This window comes from Phodopus roborovskii, unplaced genomic scaffold, assembly GCF_943737965.1.
Source record: "Phodopus roborovskii unplaced genomic scaffold, PHOROB, whole genome shotgun sequence".
Classification (NCBI taxonomy): Eukaryota; Metazoa; Chordata; class Mammalia; order Rodentia; family Cricetidae; genus Phodopus; species Phodopus roborovskii.
In genome coordinates this window covers 4,805,656-4,825,771 of record NW_026126602.1, presented here as the reverse complement: position 1 = coordinate 4,825,771, position 20,116 = coordinate 4,805,656, and the positions used below count along the sequence as shown (strand labels likewise).

Sequence of the window (20,116 nt, the reverse complement as noted above, 5' to 3'; positions counted from 1 at the left end):
CACACACACACACACAAGCAATAATGATAACAATACTAAGCAATCACGTATGCATACACACACAATAATAATGTTTTTAATCTTATAATTCTGATGTGATGATGGCTACTTAAAATGAGAAGTTACTTTTCCTTCAATTTTCACTTGTATTTTAAAATACCAATATTTTTGTTGATGGGTATTTCTATTTTACAAGATCCTAGAATGAATGTTAAGGGGGGAAAAAAATCTACCTAATTCAGCCTTGATGCTTTGTTTTTCCTGGCAGCTAGCATTGGATATGTGGAGGAAGTTAATGGTTGAACCCCTTCAGGACATCCTCATCCGAATGCTGCTCAGAGAAATAAAAAAGTGAGTATGGGGTTTAATCTCCTTGGTGAGTTAATGTTTAGATTATTGACTGATCTGATATGTTGTTCTTTATTAGCATGTAGTGTGTTTCTGTCAATTCTGACTAATTTTGAGTTTAATTTCTTTCATCAGTTAGTTCTTCATTCTTAAGGTTTTTATGGTTATTTCTTAAAGGAAATACAAAATGGGATTACTTTCTTGATTTCTGATTCAGGTAGTTTGCTATTGGCCAACAACAGTACTACTGATTTCTGTATATTCATTCTGTATTCTGTAAATGAATTCAGTTATTTTAATTGGTTGTTTTGTGTGTACAATCTTTGTGGTATATGTCCCCTGCCCTCCCCCCAAGACCATCTGTAAACCGGTGCTTTTGCTCCCCCTCCCCCAATTTGAATGTTGTTTAGTTCTTCTTTCTGTCTGATTGCTGGGGCTTAGAGAGGGTTTTCTTTCCCTGCCATTCAGTACAGTAAAGATGCAGACTGAAGCCCAGGTATTACAGCTGAAGAAATATCTCAGTGATAGTCCCAGCACATCATTTTTCATCAAATCACACTTACTGAGATGCTTTCTAACATATATCAGCTATAATGATGATGATGATGATAATGAAAAACTGTTTCAAGCTTCATGCATGTGTTTTGACCTTGTAATTTTTAATAGGGCATTAAGTTAGAGGCTGTATATTGGCACACTTGGGTATAAGTCCACAGATGTCTGTGTTCTTAAGCATATTTTGTGTTGTACTTTGTTTCAGTGATCGTGGTGGAGAAGACCCAAACCAGAAAGTAATCCATGGGGTTATTAACTCCTTTGTTCATGTTGAACAGTATAAGAAAAAATTTCCCTTAAAGGTAAAACATTTACTTAAAAACATGAGACATTTAATTTCTGAAATTGTTCCAGTTTTTACTAACACAATTTTAATTGATTTTCAGTTTTATCAGGGAATCTTTGTGTCTCCCTTTCTGACTGAAACAGGAGAATATTACAAGCAAGAAGCTTCAAATTTATTACAAGAATCAAATTGCTCACAGTATATGGAAAAGGTAAAAAAAAAAAAAAAAAAAAAAACCAGCAAAAAACCTCATGTGCATTTACCTGTTGCCCAGTTGCTTATTTAGCATCATACATATTTAATATTGCTTTAGTAGAAAACATCTATTGTATCATTTCTCCTAAGGAAAGAATTCTATTTTTGTTACATTATTAAAATCAATATAATATGGGCTAGATAGATTGCTCAGTGATTAAGAACATATGTACCTCATGTAGAGGACTTGCATTCAGTTCCCAGAACTTGTAATGCTAGTTCCAGAGGACCTGATAATGTCCTTTTCTGAGCTTCATGAGCACCTGTACTCTGGTGCACATACCCACACATACGTACATACATACTTGTATGTATGTATACACATAGATTCATATGTGCACATATTTTAACAATAGTCTTTAAAAAGTTAATATAAAATGGATATTGTACCACTGTTCAGGTGTGGTGATGAGAGAACAACTTGGGAGTAGATTCAAACCTTCCTTCGTATGGGTTTTGAGAATCAATCTTAGGTCCTTAGGCTTGTCTGTAAATACCTTGACTCACAGTCATCATGAGGCCCTGGTTCAGCCCCCAGCACTGCATAACCTGGCATGGTGATGCATGCCTGTAATCCCATTTCAAGGTCCCTCAGCTATATAAGGAGTTTCAGGCCAGCCCTGGAAACATATGACTGTTTGTAAGTATAAATAAATAAGATAAAAATAACAAAGTGGAAAGAAAAAGTGGAGTGCAAATAAAATAATGAGTCATGGTAAGTCTTGGTATGCTGAATTCTGAACATTGTATCAAACTTCCAGAAGGAATTTTAAACCCTATTAATAGTTTCATGGTAATAAGAAAGAGTGATAGTCATTATAAAGACATGAGAATTTTATCTAGATTTTTTTAAGTTTTGGTTTCTTGATATTTTGAAACCAAGTCTTGCTCTGTAGCCCAGACTGGCCTTCAAGTCATATCAATCCTTTTCTGCCTTCACCTCCTAAGTCCTGGGATTACAGATGTGCATCTCTGTGTCTGGCTTAACAAGCTTTTGGTTTGCAGTGTTAAGGTTCAAGCATTTTGTTATTGAATGATTTTTGCTAGATGGTTTAACCGGGAAGATAAAAATATTTTAAGGGGACTAGCAAAACAACCTAATAGTGAGCACCTTCTAAAATCTAGAGACCTTTATTTTCTCTAACTACCCATTACTAGTAGGTATCCAGTAGAATAGAGCCTCGGGTGTTCTAATGAGATATTTCATTATATTTCCAATGATTCCCCTTCCTTATTTCTAGGCAGACAGCCACCAATCTTTCAAAGCCCCATTTACATAATTCCTTGGGGTCAGTTAAGTCCAGTAACTATTTCTTTAGCTTCACATCACAGAGTGGTTTCCTAGCCCACACAACTGTACTTATATGTGTCTGCTAGAATAGTCTTCATGGCTATAATATTGTAGTTTTGTTTTGTTACGGAATTGGTCAGGTTCTTTACCTCTTTACTAACTGTTTATTGCACTGCATTTTATTTGGATTTGATTTCTTTCCATACAGAATAATCGTTAATAAAATGTCTTGGTTGACATATTTACTCACTATAAAAGTCTTTAAACCAGACAGTGGTAATGCATACCTTTAAACCCAACACTCAGGAGGCAGAGGCAGGTGAATCTATGTGAGTTGGAGGCTGGCCTGGTTTATAGATCAAGTTCCAGGACAACCAGGGCTGTTACACAGAGAGACTGTTTGGGTGGGAGGGGTCTTTAATGTGACAGTTAAGGATGGTTTGTGTAGTTTGTTCCCATTTCATAAAATGGAAACAAGAAAGAAGAATCTACTTCATGTATTGGTCTTTATACTTCTATTTTGTGTTGGGTTCCTGATACAGCAGATCAGAGGGCTGATCATTGAAGGTAGTTCTTGTTCAGAATGTAATGGGAGGATGTAGGTGACAGTAAGGTAAGTAGATATGAAATGACTTATAAACTTGAGTTGAAATTGTGTAAAGCTTTTCCATAACCTTACCTGCATTCGCCTAGAGGTAGTAAGAGCTGACTGATGTTAACTTTGTGTCGTAGTTCATAATTGTAAGGATATATTTCTGTAGGTTCTAGGTAGATTAAAAGATGAAGAAATTAGATGTCGAAAATATTTGCATCCAAGTTCATATACTAAAGTGATTCACGAGTGTCAGCAGCGGATGGTAGCAGACCACTTACAGTTCTTACATGCAGAGTGCCACAACATCATTCGGCAAGAAAGAAAGAATGGTAAGTGCACTTAGTGGACATGTGAGTGGGAATTAAATGATATATCCAAGATTTCTCTTGTTTGTTACTTATCTTGCACACTTTTAATACTCCTTGGTGAATTATATGTTCTTTTCTGACTCAATATAGTTTAGACTTTTGGAAAAGCATTTTCAAAGTACAGTCTAAAGTAAAAAGATGAATTAGGAAAATGTATTTATGCTTATCTCAAGGGTTACTTTGTTCATTTGAGAATTCTTTATAATTAGGAAATCAGACTGTGGAAAAGAAGTATAGAATCAGGAAAGATAAAACGCTGCTCAGTCTAACTCAGTTTAAAGAAAAGTACACTAAGATACTAGCAATAAATGGTGAAAACACTTTTTTATACTCAGTTGCTGTGTAGTCAGAATAAATATAAGACATATTAGGAAGTATATAGACTTCCTGGAACTTCTTGTATCCTGGTATGGGAGTATAAACTGACGCAGCCATATTGCAAAGCTAACACTGAGTACCAAAGCAATATATATGTAGATTTCATGGTTCAACATGTCTGCTAGACATGAGGCTCCTTCCCGTGCATACACACAATTGTGTACAAAAATGTACAAGGGTCTTCATAGCAACATTCCTTGCAATGACTAGAACTAATCCACATATCCAGTGATGCTTACACCAGAGACTATTACAGAAGAGAAATGAACACACTAAAGCTAAACACAACACAAATGAATCTTAAATGTCACGTTGAACAAAAGAAGTCAACCAGAAAGTTGTGTAATTGTTTATTTTCATAGTTCAAGCCAGGTGAGCTCAGCCTGTAGTTAACTCTGATTTGCAGAAGAGCAGTAATAGTCAGGAGATGGCTGTAGGGCATTGCTAGGATAAGGAATATCTGTTTGTAAGCCTAGGTGTGCATATATGGTGTATTGTACTAAGTCACGGAGCCATATAGTAAGATACGGACAACTGTGTGCATTTGAGATAAAGACAGTATCAGTGGCATCAGTTCACTGTTCAGGGTCACAGGAGTTTCTTCTTGTTTGGTTCTTGCTTAGAAGGATCTCCCTATACAATCACAAACTATATATAGTACCTTTAGGGGTTTATACTACAGATATCCCCCCAAAATTATTAATCACAACATTTCCCGGTAATTGTAATAAAGTTGTGAAATGTGGAATTGCTTTGTGTGCCAGTATAAAATACTTGTAGTTAAGATATCCTGAAGTCGCTAATAGCACACATAATGCACAAATAGCACTTGAGTCAAAGAAAAGAAGGGGAAGAGTATGTGTGTTTTGTGAGAATGTTCATCTGTCATCATTACATAGTAAGCAACAATAACATTGCTTTCTTGTGGAGAGGGAAGTAAGGTGACTGGGAAGTGAGTGTGTGTATTTGTGTTCAAGTGGAGCATGCCTTTTATTCACATAGTCCTTTTAACTTCTGCATTTTAAAGCATGCATTACATAATAAGGTTGAGAACTTAAACTCTTTTTTTCTCTCAGACATGGCAAATATGTATGTCTTGCTCCGTGCTGTGTCCTCTGGCTTACCTCATATGATTCAGGAGCTGCAGAATCACATCCACGATGAGGGCCTTAGAGCAACCAGTAACCTAACTCAGGAACACGTGAGTGCACAGAAGTGTTAGAGCACGCCCTCTTAGCAGACTTAGAGAGGTTTTCTTTTGACCTTGATGGTTTATAAAAAAGGGTTTTGTCGTAAGAAACTAAGCCATTTATTTATATTCAAATGTTTTAAATCTTGAACTTACTGAGTTCTTCTTGGGATTATTAAATTGTGAGAAGCCATTAAGAAGAGCTGCTTCCTAACAATACTGATTGCTGTGTAAGTGGCAGATTTTAAAAACCTTCTCTGTTTCTAGCTTGCCATTCAAATGCCATAGTCACTCACCCTCAGCTTCCCTAATCTTCATCTTTCTAAAGAGGCTTCTGCCAGCCATTGACCATATATTGTCAGTGTTATTACTAGACGTGTTCAAAATTTATTTCAGGTTTGCAAATTCAGAGTATTGAGTGACACTGAACAAAAACAACCTCATTTCAAGGCTGAGATGTGAGAATATGAATTTACAGTCACTCTCAAGTTCAGTCATTTTCTTTGAGAGGGAAACTCTTTTAAATACTGCATCCCTCTAGCTTGGGCAAGTTAACTCTGCCCAACTCCAGGGTCTCATTCTCCCAGTAACTGGCCTTTATGTAGCTACCCGGTGTTGACCGGCCTGGGACTTAGGGGTTCACTGTAAGGCAACATAAGAGTGTGTGGGTTTATGTAGCAGAGGACTTGTTAGGCCTGGTATTGAATGGCAGTCCCATTTGATAGAAGAGGAGTCTTAGATTTATTTTCACTTGCCCCATTTGTTTGTTTGTTTGTTTAATGTCCATTGGTGGCATGGGTGTCAGGACCCTCCACCCCCCCACCTCCCCACCTTCAACTGGAATTACAGAGAGTTGTGAACTGCCATGTGGGTGCTGGGAATTGAACCCAGGTCCTCTGAAAGAGCAGCCAGTGCTCTTAACCACTGAGTCATCTGTCCAGCCCCCAAGTCTTAGGTTTTTAAGACCAGTGTAGCTAGAGATGGTGGGTAAGGTGTGTGTTTGGGGAGGGGGGGGAGCAGTTGAGCCAAATTTTTTTCTTAATTATATTAAAATATAAATTTATACTTTGTATTTTATGTTTTTTAGATGCCAACACTATTTGTGGAATCAGTTTTGGAAGTACATGGTAAATTTGTTCAACTTATCAACACTGTTTTGAATGGTGATCAGCATTTTATGAGTGCTTTAGATAAGGTAACTTTTAAACAAAAACATGCCTATGCTCTGTGTACGTGAAATTCTCTTTAATCTGTAATATACAGTGTTCAATTAGGCATCTTAGGCATCTAAGTTTAAGATCTTTCAGATACTCAAACTCTCATTAAATAACCACTTTGAATTTGAGAGTCTAAGTATTTTTAAGTAGTTTACAGTGAGCACCCATGGAGTTACCTATGTCAGTGTTAACTGTTGTTAGTACACGCTGTGCATAACCCTAATGTCTGTTGTTAGTACTGATACTTTCTTGTCATAGTCCCGACAGTGGCAGGACTGGCAGTTCCCTATAGCCTTTACCATTTAGTCTGTGTTCATTCTTGGTTTTGAATCGGTATTTGACTAGAAAATTTACTTACAGGTTGTAAAATATCATGGGTACTTCTTATAACAATATTTTGGTCTGTGTGGTAAGTTAGCTTTCTGTCAGCATGACAAAATACTGAACTAAGCACAAGGAAATTCTTTTTAATTTTAAACTCAAGATTTCACATCTTGAGTTTCTGCCTTACTAATTGACTGTGTTGCTTTTGGGCCTCTCATGGTTGATGAAACCGTTCGCCTAATGGTGACCTGAAGAAGCAGAGAGAGGGAAAAGAAGGGCTCAGGGGAGTCACTATCCCTTGAAACCCGTAGTTGCTGAGGAAATAGCTCATTCTTAGCCCTTGTGTTAAATAAATAAATAAAAATTGTGTGGTATTATAATCCCAGTGCTGAGGAGGTGAAGACAGGCGTGATAGGCCTTCCTGTCCATCTAGCTCAGCCCTCAGTGTTCTATAGGTCCCAGTGACAAACCCTGCCTGAGAACACAAGGTGGGCTGGCTCTTGAAGAACAATAATAACTAAGGTAGACCTTGCCTCCACTTGGACATGGGTGTGTATTTTCCCTTAGGAGAACACCTACATATTCACATACTAGATAGAAGGAGAGAGATGGCTGAACTGTGGGCATTATAGACATGATTATAGCTGATTCTCAACCTCCTGTGTGCTCTGGTAACTAATCATGGGCTGTCTTCTTGTTTAGGCCCTTACATCTGTTGTAAATTACAGAGAACCCAAGTCTGTTTGCAAAGCACCTGAACTGGTAAGTTTAGTTGTTTAAAAGTAATCTCATACAAAGTCAGTAAAGGCAAAATTAGTAAACTGGCAAATTAATTTGTTTCATGTACTTTTTTCAGAAAATTGCATTATATACAGTTTTGAATTTATGTACAGAATGCATCAAGCCATGTGCCCTTTCGTTACCGTACTATGATCCTGTTAAAAAGAAAAGTATACTGCTTATTGTAGTCACTAATTGTTGGTTAGATTTTTTTTTTTTTTTAAGTTCTAGTGTTTTGTGTTTTTAAAACATAGCTGATCATGACTATAGAACATAACAACTTACAGCATCTGTGAGGCATTTTGCTTTGCTTTTGTGCTGTTGCTGGTAACTATTTACGGCTTATTCTCATGGTTAGGCCCTTACATCAGTTCCAAATGACCCACCTATTCATGTTCTGGGTTGCCTCCTTTGAGGTGTTTGTCCCAAAGGCTCTTTGTGAGACTTACCAATTTCTCTTTTAGCTTGCTAAGTACTGTGACAACTTGCTAAAGAAGTCAGCAAAGGGGATGACTGAGAACGAAGTGGAGGACAAACTCACCAGCTTCATCACTGTTTTCAAATACATCGATGACAAAGACGTTTTTCAGAAGGTAAGCTGAACAGAGTGTTCACATTACAATTATCAGCTTTGCTTTATTTTGAACTTCAAATCATAATGAAAGTAACCATTTATATTTTCATACAGTTCTATGCAAGAATGCTAGCAAAACGTCTAATTCATGGGTTGTCTATGTCTATGGATTCTGAAGAAGCCATGATCAATAAATTAAAGGTAACACAAATCTTTAGTTTGATAATATCATAGAAATCATTGCACCAGCAGCCACATAGCTCATTGTATGTAATAACTGCATAGGTCACAGCAGTCTAGACATAAATGTATTTGCATACAGTGCTACATGTCCATATGAGACTCAAAGGACAAAACCCATCTCTACTCTCCTAATTCATCCCTGGCTGATTACTCACAGTTTAGGTTATATGCTTTGCAATTTTGTTTTCTAGCAAGCCTGCGGTTATGAGTTTACCAGCAAGTTGCATCGGATGTACACAGACATGAGTGTCAGTGCCGATCTCAACAATAAGTTCAACAATTTCATCAGAAACCAAGACACAGTTATAGATTTGGGGATTAGTTTCCAAATATATGTGCTTCAGGTATGACAGTACTTCTTTACATTTATGAATTTCAACACTGTGATACAAAAGTTAGCAAATAACTCCTGATAGTGCATGCAGCTGGTGAATTGTGAACCATACTTTATAGACTTAGAATCAAAGGTTCTGATGGTGAAGGCCATAGCACCATCAGCATTATGGGAAAGGGAATAGGTCTGTCTCAGCTGCTTGCTTGCCTGGTAGATGTCTATCTGTTGAACTTTGTATTTCATTCACTGTTTGTTTGTTTCTAGGCTGGTGCATGGCCTCTCACTCAGGCTCCTTCATCCACATTTGCGATTCCCCAAGAGTTAGAAAAAAGTGTACAGATGGTAAGTGCGTAGGAAAGATATACCAGTAAACAAAGGCATTGTAGTGTGTGTGTGTGTGTGTGTGTGTGTGTGTGTGTGTGTGTGTGTGTGTGTTTTTCAGTTTCCGGTAAGCCTACTGATTCTTCAGCACTTGTAATTTATAAAAGCTTTGGTATTATGTGAAGGCTTAGGGATAACTTGATGAATGACTCAATGGGGGATGGCTTTTGGTACCAATCCGGACCACCTGGATTCAGTTTCCAGACCCCACATGGTTGTTGGAGAGAACCAGCTCCCACAGGTTGTCCTTTCACTTCCACATGTGGCCCATAACATGGACAGCACTCCACCACCCCAAATACATAAATGTAAATTAGTTTAGAAAAAAGAGAAAGCTTCGGTGTCATTCTACCTTTCCATTTGAACCTGAGGCCATGTTTATGTTTCATTTAGTACTGGCTAGTATTTTAATTTTCCTGTGATTGAAGCAAATGTTATATATATATATATATATAGTGAGAAACATATACATGCATACATATATGAATGAAGTAAATCAGGTGGTGGTGGTATACATCTTTAGTCTCAGCATTTGGGAGGCAGAGGCAGGTGGATCTCAGTGAGTTTGAGGCTAGTCTGGTCTACAAAGCAAGTTCCAGAATAGCCAGAGCTGTTGTACAGAGAAACCCTGTCTGAAACAAGCGAACAAACAAAAAAAAACCCAAAATGTGTGTGTGTATGTGTGTGTGTGTGTGTGAGAGAGAGAGAGAGACATACTCAAGTGAAAGTCTCTGTTGAGTGGGACAGAAATCCTAGAAGGCTGACCTTTTTATAGGTTTTTTGCTGGCTCCATGTATAGAGATGGGCATGCATGCAAACTTGCACACACAAATGGATAAATACGTAAATACATAATTTTGTTTGTTTTTCAAGACAGGGTTCTCTGTGTAAAAGCCTGGCTGTCCTGGAACTCACTCTGTAGACCAGGCTGGTCTCAAACTCACAGAGACCCACCTGCTTCTGCTTCCCAAGTGCTGGGATTAAAGGAATGTGCTACTACACCCAGCAATTTTTTTAAATATAGTCCCGATGTGAAGTGGGACTATAGCTCATGCAAGAAGCCCTGGGTTCTCCATCTTGTCATGGAACCAGGTGTGGTGGTGCACATCTGTAATCCTAGCATGCAGGAGGTGGAGGCAGGGAGGTCAGAAGATCAAAGTCCTTCTCAGCTATGTGTTAAAGCTAAAGGCCAGCTAGACTGAGACCCTATGTCAAAAAAAAAAAAAAAAAAAAAAAAAAATCTGAACAGTGTATTTTGGGACTCTCTTACACATTCATTCCAAGCAAGGAATTTTTAAAATTTCAAAGCTTTGATAAAAAATTTTTAAAGATTTATTCTTTTTTAATTGTATATGTGTATCTAACATGTCTGTGGGTATGTGCATGTGAGTGCAGGTGCCCACAGGTCAGATGAGGTGGTGGAATCTCCTAGAACTGGAGTTATGTATAACTATGAGCCATTTCTTGTGTGTGCTGAGAACCAAGATGTCGTTTGTAAGAGCACTATGTGTCCTTTACTGCTAATTCATCCCTTTAGCATCCATACAATTATAAATTTAAACGCAATAATATCAACAAAAGACTATGGATAGAGGTACCTCAACCCCACAGCTTTGTTCATGTCCTTGTTGACATGGATGTTAAATCATGGACTCTATTTTTTATTAACCACATATACACATTGTCTGTCCATTATGGGAGTCTATGTGCAGGTAAATGTAAGTATAGCTTTCATGTTGAAATGTGTGTGATGGCATATTTGATCTTTAAACAAAATTTATAAGGTCCAGATTAATATTGCTAATAGTGGTAAATTGCTATTGATGTTATTTCTGATTTTATGCAAAGATGTAAAACTTGAAGGTGCTGAGGTTTGGGGAAAACTGGATGGGCTATGACTTAAAGAGCTTGAATGGGACTACTGAGGGCTCAGCACAGTGGGTGAAGCTACTGCTGCTCAGGCATGAGGACCTTGAGAACCTGAATTCAGATTCTGGTGCCCAGTGCTGGTCAGGGAGAAGATGCAAGCACACCTTCAGTCAGTTCCTGACTGGCCAGTGCAGCCAAGAAAGCAAGCTCCAGATTCAGTGAACCCCCTTTCTCAAAACAATGTGCAGGAGCAATCAAGGAAGACATACCCATGTTAACTCCTACCCTTCATTCATACATGTACAAGCTGGGATAGTTAAATAACATGTTGACATGTCTTAGTAACTCCAGACTTGTCTGTCCCTGCATAAGTAGTCAATTGCCTGAGTTACTTGGCCCTTCCTTTTTTAATGTTATTTCCCAGGGTGGCCTCAAATTCCTGGGCTCAAGTGAATCTCTGTCTTATCTTTGCATGTCTCTGAGACTGTGAATGCACACCTTAGCACTTGGCTGCTCTGCAGGGGTAGATGCTTTATGTGCAGGACCAGAGCAGCAAGTCACTGCTGATTCAGCAGATTCACCTCAGGTTGGTGCCAACACAGCTACATAGCAGTTGGATTATTCATGATCTTGAGCAGGTACTCTGGACAAGTATATCATTAGGTGAACTATGATGCATTTACCTTTTCGGTATGAGTTACAGGACCTAAAAATAGCTTGATACCTCTTTCTTTCAACAGTTTGAATTATTTTATAGCCAGCATTTCAGTGGAAGGAAACTGACGTGGTTACATTATCTCTGTACAGGTAAAGAACATTTAATTACTACTTGTTTAATGATATTTACCTGATTGTGTTAATTTATAATGATAATTTCTGTAGCCTCATTCTAATTTTTAATCCATTTTCCTCCGTCTCTGTTTCTGGTATTGTTAAGGAAACATGCCATCATTCAACTATGTTTACAGTGCTGGTGATAATGTTCTTTTTAAGACAGTTTTTGAGTTTTATGAGAGTACATTTTTGTAGCCAATCAGTTTATAGATATTGGAGAATTTGTTCAGAAAAGCAGACTATGTTGTCTGGTTTCTGTAGCCCTGTGCATTGACTTTTATTTACAGTGCTGTCATGAAATGTCAGAATAGGAGCAAGTATTCTAAGATTGCCTTTCTTCTCAGTTTCCTGGAGATGTCCAGCCAGAGCAAAGACTTTTTTTCTTAGGCTTTGGGAAGGGCTGTAAGTCACCTTTCCCTCTGTTCAAGGAGCAAAGGGTGTGGTGTTCACTCACAGATATGGTATGAGGAGGGACCCAGCACCCACAGGCCAGCCCACAGCCAGTTGTAACCCCACTTCCATGGGATGTGACATCCTCTTCATGCCTCCACAGGGACCAGGCACAAGTGTTGTGCAGATATACATTCAGGAAAACATGCATAACATTAAACATAAAATTAAAATACAGAGAAGGAAATATATCTTGTTGCCATAACCTTTATTAGGAGCCCTCTTTTACTTCAAAGATTTCACCCCAGTATTAGTGTAATTTGTCTTTTGTTTGACTGGTTAACATCTCAGAGTATGGCTCACATTAATCGTGCTGTACTGTTAAGTTTATTGAATAAATCAGGTATTCTGATTTGTCCCCCACTTGTGAAATATGTCTGATCTCTACATTATTTTTAATTTCATACCTATATATAGGAAAAATAAAATATAATGTACTTTGTTCATGTTTCTCTCTGTGCTCTATACTTTCTCCCTGAACCTCTAATTCCCAACAAGTTTTTTTTTTTGTTTGTTTGTTTTTTATTGCCAGTTGGGTGCGTGGGTGTGATCCACTCACTGCACTTAATTAGAAATGCAGGGATGGGGCCTTATGAGAGCCCCTAGTCCACTAGGAATGTTGATGAGTCCAGGTGTGTACAAGCTGCTGTGATGCTGGGATATAAGTCACATCCACAAGAGAGTGTGCAGAGCACTCTTTCCCATCCATCAATTTGTCCTTTCCCTTTTGCTACAGTGTCCTTGAACCTTGGAGGGGATACAGATGTCTATTTAGAGCTGATCACTGGCAGTCCTGTATTCTCACATTATTTTAATTGAGTAATTTGTGTTTGAGTTATGCATTGGTATACACATGAATGTGCTTGCCCTCTGGGTGCCTATGGAGATTTTGGTCAACATTGGCTGAATTTTTCCCTGTTATTTTTTGAGACATTACCTTTCACTGGACCTATGTCTGTCTCACTCACCAGATCAGTTATATCTACTCAGCAAGCTTGCCCCCTGGGCCTAGCTCTCTGTGGGTTCAAGAGAGTCCAGCTCCAATCCTAGTACTTGCGCAGCAAGCAAGTTACACACTGGGGGTTTTATTGATTTTTTTTTTGTTTGTTTTGTTTTGTTTTGTTTTTGGTGGTGGTTGTTATTTTTTGTTTTTTTAGCTTTGAAAATTGCCTGTAGTGGACGCTAACGTCTTTAATTCCAGCACTTAGGAGGCAGAATTAGTTGAATCTCTGTGAGTTTGAGGCCATCTTGGTCTCTGTCTGTGTTTGTGCTTTTGTGAAGTACACCAAAGCATGCCACATCTGGTATGGGGACCTGAAAGGAAAACTTTGGGAATTGGTTTTCTTCTTCTACAGTGTGGGTACTAGGGTTGAACTCAGGCCATCAGACTTAGAGAACACACAAGCAGTTAGTGGTAGTTCTTGGCTCTCTCTGTGTGTCCTTCTTCTTCTACTCAGTTTTGTCTGTCTCCCCTCCACCGTTGGTTCTGCCTTAGCTTTCTTTCCTGTTGCGCTCTCTCTCTCTCTCTCTCTCTCTCTCTCTCTCTCTCTCTATATATATATATATATATATATATATATATATATATATTTTAGCTTTGACAAAGTCATAATAGGTCAGCTGTTACTATCTATACACTACATATCCAATACTCCACATTGTCAACCCCATGTCCTGCAAACAAAAACTTTGGAGTGCTTTCATAATAGCTTTAAGATATCTTTGGTTTCCTTTTTTAGGGAGAAACAATCCAAAATATCAATTGTGGTAGCTTTGAAATGAAAACAGTTTGGATGGTCAGTATACTGTCAATTTTTGTTTTATTTGTAGGTGAAGTTAAAATGAACTATTTGGGAAAACCATATGTAGCTATGGTTACAACCTACCAAATGGCAGTTCTTCTTGCCTTTAACAACAGTGAAACTGTCAGCTATAAAGAGCTTCAAGACAGCACTCAGATGAATGAAAAGGAGCTGACCAAAACAATCAAATCATTACTTGATGTGAAAATGATTAACCATGATTCAGAAAAGGTAACATCCAAGGGACTTCAAGCTCTAGCAGATGAATGTTCTTTTGTGTGGTATGGGCAGTTTTAAGATTGCGGTGTTATCCATGTGACTCTGTAACTTAGATTAGCAACTTTATCATGAAAAAAGGCCACTGGTTTTTCCACAAAAGAACAAAATACTTTTGGGGGCTCAACTGGGTGCATCAGAACCCTTTGAAGCACAGCTTCCTCTAGAGTTGGCTCACTCATCAGCAGTGTGGTTGCTGCAGCATTTCTAGACAGAAGATAGTATATGCAGTGGTTGGGCCTGGAAATAGCTAGTTCCTAAATAGAAACTGATTAAAATTCTGGTAAATGTGAAATCAGAAAAAAAAATTTTTTTGTTTTAAATATAGGAAGATATTGATGCAGAATCTTCATTTTCATTAAATATGAGCTTCAGCAGTAAGAGAACAAAATTTAAAATTACTACATCAATGCAAAAGGATACACCACAAGTAAGTGCTTGTTTGAATGTCAATTCTTTTAGAAATAGTTAAGCGATGGATTGAATGAGTCCATTTATACCAAGATCAAGCATACCTTTGCACTCTAAAAATATGATAAAGCTTTTCTGGTTTATTCTTGCAGTTAAGTGTCTGCCAGTATTTCATGTTTAAAAAAATAGGCAACTTCAGTTCAGTTATCTAATCATTAATTAGCACATGCCAATTACAAATAGTGGTAGGTTTTGTTGTGAAATTTTCATCTGTGTATACAGTGTATTTATCTCTTATCCCTCTCTCATTCTGCTGATACCCTCTTCCCAATCAGCCCCTCTTTGTTTTTATTTTTAATGACTCCATGAGTTAGTTAGGATTACTTAAAGGAACTTGGGCAACTTACCAGAGTCTATACTACTGAGCAAAATGCTTTTTTAGTAGCAAACATTAGCTGTGTAAGGAAGGTGGGGAGGGGAGGGGGGGACCAAGGGAGAGAGAGTGTGTATGGATGGATGAATATAAGTATTGAGTCAGGACTTCAAACATGCTATGTGAATGCGCTGACACTGAGCTATATCCCCAGCCCAGTATTGTATCTTAAAATATAATTTGGGCTTGTGAGTGTAACTCAGAGGCAGAGTGTCCTAGCAGTGAGTCCCTAAAAGAAGGGAGGGCAGGAGGGCTAGGAAGGTTAGCTTTACTCTACCTTCTCTTTAAAGATGCCTTTCTTGAAGTGATATGATTTCAAGTTTGAAACTCATTTTTGTAAAAGAAAAAAATTAGAAAAATTCTTACCAAGCTTGTGCATGGATGCACAGCTTGCCCTACATAGTCTGTCTGGAATGTTGAACCAGCACAAGTGGGGTTGAGACTCTTGGATGAAGCAGTGTAGTTGGCTTTTGAGTGTTTGAGTTCAGCAGTGATCACTGGGCTTTGTTCAGACTTTCCTGGCTGCCTTTTGAGCTCTGTGGGATGGGAAGTAGATAAGATATCAGCCTTCTGGAGGAACTTCTCCACGGGGGAGCCATACCCATTAATTGCCATTAAGTTTTGAACCCTAATGTGACCAAGGTCTCATTTCCTGTGAATGAACAGTAGTCTAAAGGATTTGTCTTTAAAGGGCTGCTTTGCAATCCCTTCTGGCATGGTCTGCCTCTGTTCCTCGAGCCCTCATATTTCACTGGTGATCACCCTTTTCTGGCCTAAATTCCCTGTCTGTTCTGCATGAGCCAAAGGAACTCCAGCCCCAGCCCCAGCCCTAGTGCTTAGAGCTACAACTTCATCTGAAAGCATCTTGGCACAGAGGCTATCTGATAAAACAGTAGTCTTAAAATTTTGTTCTGTAACCTAAGTTCTGTTTATTACTTATTTATATTCCAGTATAGTTTAGAAATAGTGTAAATTTCAAAAGTAAAATAGCTTTATCCTTACAAATTGTGTATAACCCGCTATAGGTGTTAAAGGATGTTTTGTGATGTTTGCTCAGCCCTACTGTATGTTTTGTTGTTGCTTTTTCCTAGTTTGTGAGGGCAGTATATATGTTTTCATGCATGTTTGACAGCCAAAGATTAATCTCGTGTATGATTTCTTGGAGTCATTACCACCTATCCTTCTCTCCTCCCTTCCTTCCATGGGTGCTGGAGATAGAATTCAGCTATTCCATGCTCTGTAGCATATAACAAGCACTTTAGCAACTGACCTAACTCCCCAGCCCTCTGAGTATATAATTTCTTAATACTTTAAATTTTGTATGTCTCTGAGTGTTTCGCCTGCATGTATATATATATATGCACTTTATTCATGCCTGAGGCAAGAGGAATCCAGAAGAGATGGACTTGTCCACCGTGTGAATGATGGAAACCAAGCCTGGGTGTTCTGTGAAAGCAGCAAATGCTCTTAACCGCTGAGCCATCTCTCTAGCCCCTGATGCTAATTAGTAACTGGAATTTAAAAAATTTGCTTAATGTCTTATTTGTGGGTTGTCCCCATTTTCCATAAAAACAGGAACTGGAACAGACTAGAAGTGCTGTAGATGAGGACCGGAAAATGTATCTCCAAGCTGCTATTGTCCGCATCATGAAAGCACGCAAAGTGCTTCGGCACAATGCCCTCATTCAAGAGGTAAAGGGGAGACAAGACGCCCTTGGGATTCTGTAGTGCACCTTGTTAAAGTTGGGACAACTAATACTGTCCAAATGGTCAAAATAAATGTTGGTCTAAAGAGTTCTCACAATTTCACTGGCAGAGCCAGCATTGCTCAGTTTTGAGCTTAGAGATCCTAAACTTGCAAATTTTCCTGTCCATCTTGGAAAAGGTAACACTTCAACAAGCGTTCGAGTGTTCATTCATTCCCTTTACACACAAATATCCGCGTGGGACAAAACATCCTAAGGCTTCTCTGCAGTGCAGAGATCTCAGTTTGTATTGAAAGAAAGGTTTGTGGTATTAAGAATATGCATGAGAATAAAAGTAGAGTTAGCATGAAACAGATGTGAAGGCATATTGAGTGTGTAGGTAGGTGATGGCGTTGGTAATTATGCTTATGTATACATTTTACTATTTTGCTATATCTTATATTCTGCAATTAAATTCCTTCATAATGCAAGCATTATGTTTTTCCTTTAGTTTGCATACAAACTTACTTTTCTTATCATGTAAAAACTGATAGCTCTGGCTAGTGGTCTCCCTGTACACTGCCTTGTTCTGTGTTAAAGTGAATGTGGCATAGTGATGTGTTATTTGCTACATCAGGTCTGTCTGTTACAGAACCTTCTTTCAGTTCAGTATTTATGCACCCTTTTCCTTTAGGAAGGTGTGTTGAAATCTCTAAAATGATGTTCCTTTCCTCATGGCTAATGGGTTGGAAATGGATGCTTATGCTTATTAACTAGAGATGTTGCCTGTCTCTCTCACAGGTAATAAGCCAGTCAAGAGCCAGGTTCAATCCCAGTATCAGCATGATTAAGAAGTGCATAGAAGTTCTGATAGACAAGCAGTACATTGAGCGCAGCCAAGCAACTGCAGATGAATACAGTTACGTCGCGTGACACCCTCTCCTGGTATGGGTGTGAGGTCATTGCCATCACCATTTGGTGTGTTCCTGTGGGAAAAAGCAGGCCCGTGCCTCCATACTTTGGTCATTTGGCAGCCCCTGTTTTTCTGCTGTTTACAACATCACCAGTGCCACGTCATGAGCGTCAAAGAAAATGCCTAGAGATATTTCAAGCTCATGTCATTATGACATTTCTTAAAACTTTATTAAGAGAATGAGTGAAGTATTGCTGAAATGTGGAATTTGGTTGGGTACCATGCTTTCTCCCCTTCACGTTTGCAGTTGATGTGTTTTTTTTTTTTTTTAATGTATCTTAAAGGACATAAAATAAAAACTTAAATATTGTAATATGACAGATAACCTAATAATTGTATCTACATTAAAATGACAAACATGATGTTGCTGCTTGTCAAATAAAAAAAAAAAATAAAGAAACAGAATGCCTTTTTCTATGTGGATGGAATATCAGGTTGGATAGAAAATAAGACATTTGTAAATGTGAGTCGTCCAAGCAGCCAACAGCATTTCATCTTGGTGATAAAGTTCACTTGGGCTACTGTTTAACTATCAATTAAGACTTCCAGGTTATTGTTTTTGAATATGTAAAATTGCATCTGGTGTAAAAAAATTCTCTTGTTAATTTGAGCTCAATGGCATAAGCAATTTTGCATAGTGGGGATGTAATTCTGTCAGTGGTTTTGGTGATGTGCTGTACCAAGAAATGGAGTGGTGGCTACTGTGTAGTGACTTCCAGCCTGGCAGAGGAGGGACCGCTCACCCTTCATGATGCATCAACTCCTACATAATAGCTATTGTTGATCTCCCAGAGTTGTAGGAAACCCTCATTCCAGTGAATCTCTTCTAGTTCTCCCTGCCCGCCACCAGCACCCTTCCCCATCGTGCGTTGATAGCAGTGTCCCTCAACACTCTGGCACATTACACCAGGCACGTGAAATCTGTTTGTTTATTGTAGATAACGGGCATTAAAATACTCTGGTGTACCATATTACCCTTCTGCCATCCTATATCACATTGCTTTCTAAACCAGAGTACTTAAAACATACATAATACAAATACTTTCATGTTTATACTCAATTTATATCTCTAACAGATAAGGCCTTAAACCCACAATGATAATATGCTGAACAAATAAACAGTACTTAATTTACATTTTCATGTGGTTCATATTTAAATTTAATGATTGGTTGATTTGATTGCACCTTTTCTTGTACCTTAAAGAGTTTCAAAAAAATTTACTGCACTTGTAATTACTTATGCTGTCTTTATTATTTTGCCTTCCTACCTTGTGAGGGTAATGGCAAAGCATATACTATTGTACATTCATGGTCAAGAAACAAGGCCCTTGTTTTGATAACTTGTTGATAGCTTTCCAAATTTACAAATATTAAATTAAGTCTGAACCTGATACTAATTGTCAAGAAATGTTATATTGAAAAGTTGACAAAATATTGGTGATGAATTCAAGTTTTCTTCACATTTTCTCCTTATTTCAAGCAGAAGGGGTAGAAAAGTTCAGGTAAGTTTTACAGAGGCTCCAGTGAATGAGTGAAAATGTATTCATTGAATTCTGTTCAGCGCCCTTCCTCCCTTGAAGGGACTCCAGGCCAGAGCTCCAGCTTGGCTGTAGTGGCTCAGAGAGGTCACCTGTCAGGCTCACTGCCACACTGGTGCTTGGGAGCAGAGTGGATGAGCTACAATAAGGTAAGAGGGAGAAAGGGATCTTTTTAATGTTTTATCTCCCCCCCCCCATTCTTTAAGATGACTCAGCAGGTGAGTCCCAAGACCCATAATTTTGTATAGAGAGAACCAAGTCCCACAGTTGTCTTCCACCTGTCTCTCTCACTCACACAGAAACATTTACACACACATCAGTGCATTTCAAAGACTTTAAGTCACTAAGAATAATATAATTTTTTAACAGTTTATAAATAGCTCATCAGTATTCTACTATGTCCTTTGGAAATAATATTTTGACCACTGTGAATGTAGAGTTATTTATTCTATGGCTTAGTCCAATACTATGATTGCTTTGGTAAATTATCAGTGTTTTGCTTAACCCTAGTTCATTTTATAACTGATACATACTACACTGCTGTAACATTTTTGTCTATTTTTTTAACCTTTAAATACAAGCTAGCAAGTGTTCCCACATATTGTTTAGCTTTCAGGTAACCTTTGTAGGTGGGCTTTTTCTTGCTTGCCTAAAACTGAAAACTAAACAGACGTATAAGCCGAACCTCAAGTATCATTTAAAGCCAAGACCTGCTTGCAGTTTCTGT

At 38.2% G+C, this 20,116-nt stretch overlaps 1 protein-coding gene across 3 annotated transcripts in view; it reads left to right on the top strand.

Moving 5' to 3' along the window:
* The window catches only part of Cul2 (cullin 2), a 42,662-nt gene extending 23,420 nt beyond the window's left edge, over positions 1-19,242 (top strand). For all 3 annotated transcript variants that reach the window (XM_051205763.1, XM_051205762.1, XM_051205764.1), the window contains 16 exons: positions 269-351; positions 1,109-1,205; positions 1,290-1,400; positions 3,497-3,659; positions 5,153-5,277; positions 6,353-6,460; positions 7,509-7,568; positions 8,051-8,179; positions 8,275-8,361; positions 8,595-8,747; positions 9,002-9,079; positions 11,728-11,794; positions 14,102-14,304; positions 14,678-14,779; positions 16,769-16,885; positions 17,680-19,242. In XM_051205763.1, the coding sequence (XP_051061720.1) occupies positions 269-351; positions 1,109-1,205; positions 1,290-1,400; positions 3,497-3,659; positions 5,153-5,277; positions 6,353-6,460; positions 7,509-7,568; positions 8,051-8,179; positions 8,275-8,361; positions 8,595-8,747; positions 9,002-9,079; positions 11,728-11,794; positions 14,102-14,304; positions 14,678-14,779; positions 16,769-16,885; positions 17,680-17,811 (1,815 nt within the window). In that variant the 3' untranslated portion in view covers positions 17,812-19,242. The remainder of the gene's footprint in view (positions 1-268; positions 352-1,108; positions 1,206-1,289; positions 1,401-3,496; positions 3,660-5,152; positions 5,278-6,352; positions 6,461-7,508; positions 7,569-8,050; positions 8,180-8,274; positions 8,362-8,594; positions 8,748-9,001; positions 9,080-11,727; positions 11,795-14,101; positions 14,305-14,677; positions 14,780-16,768; positions 16,886-17,679) is intronic.
* The last annotated feature ends 874 nt before the right edge of the window (positions 19,243-20,116 follow it).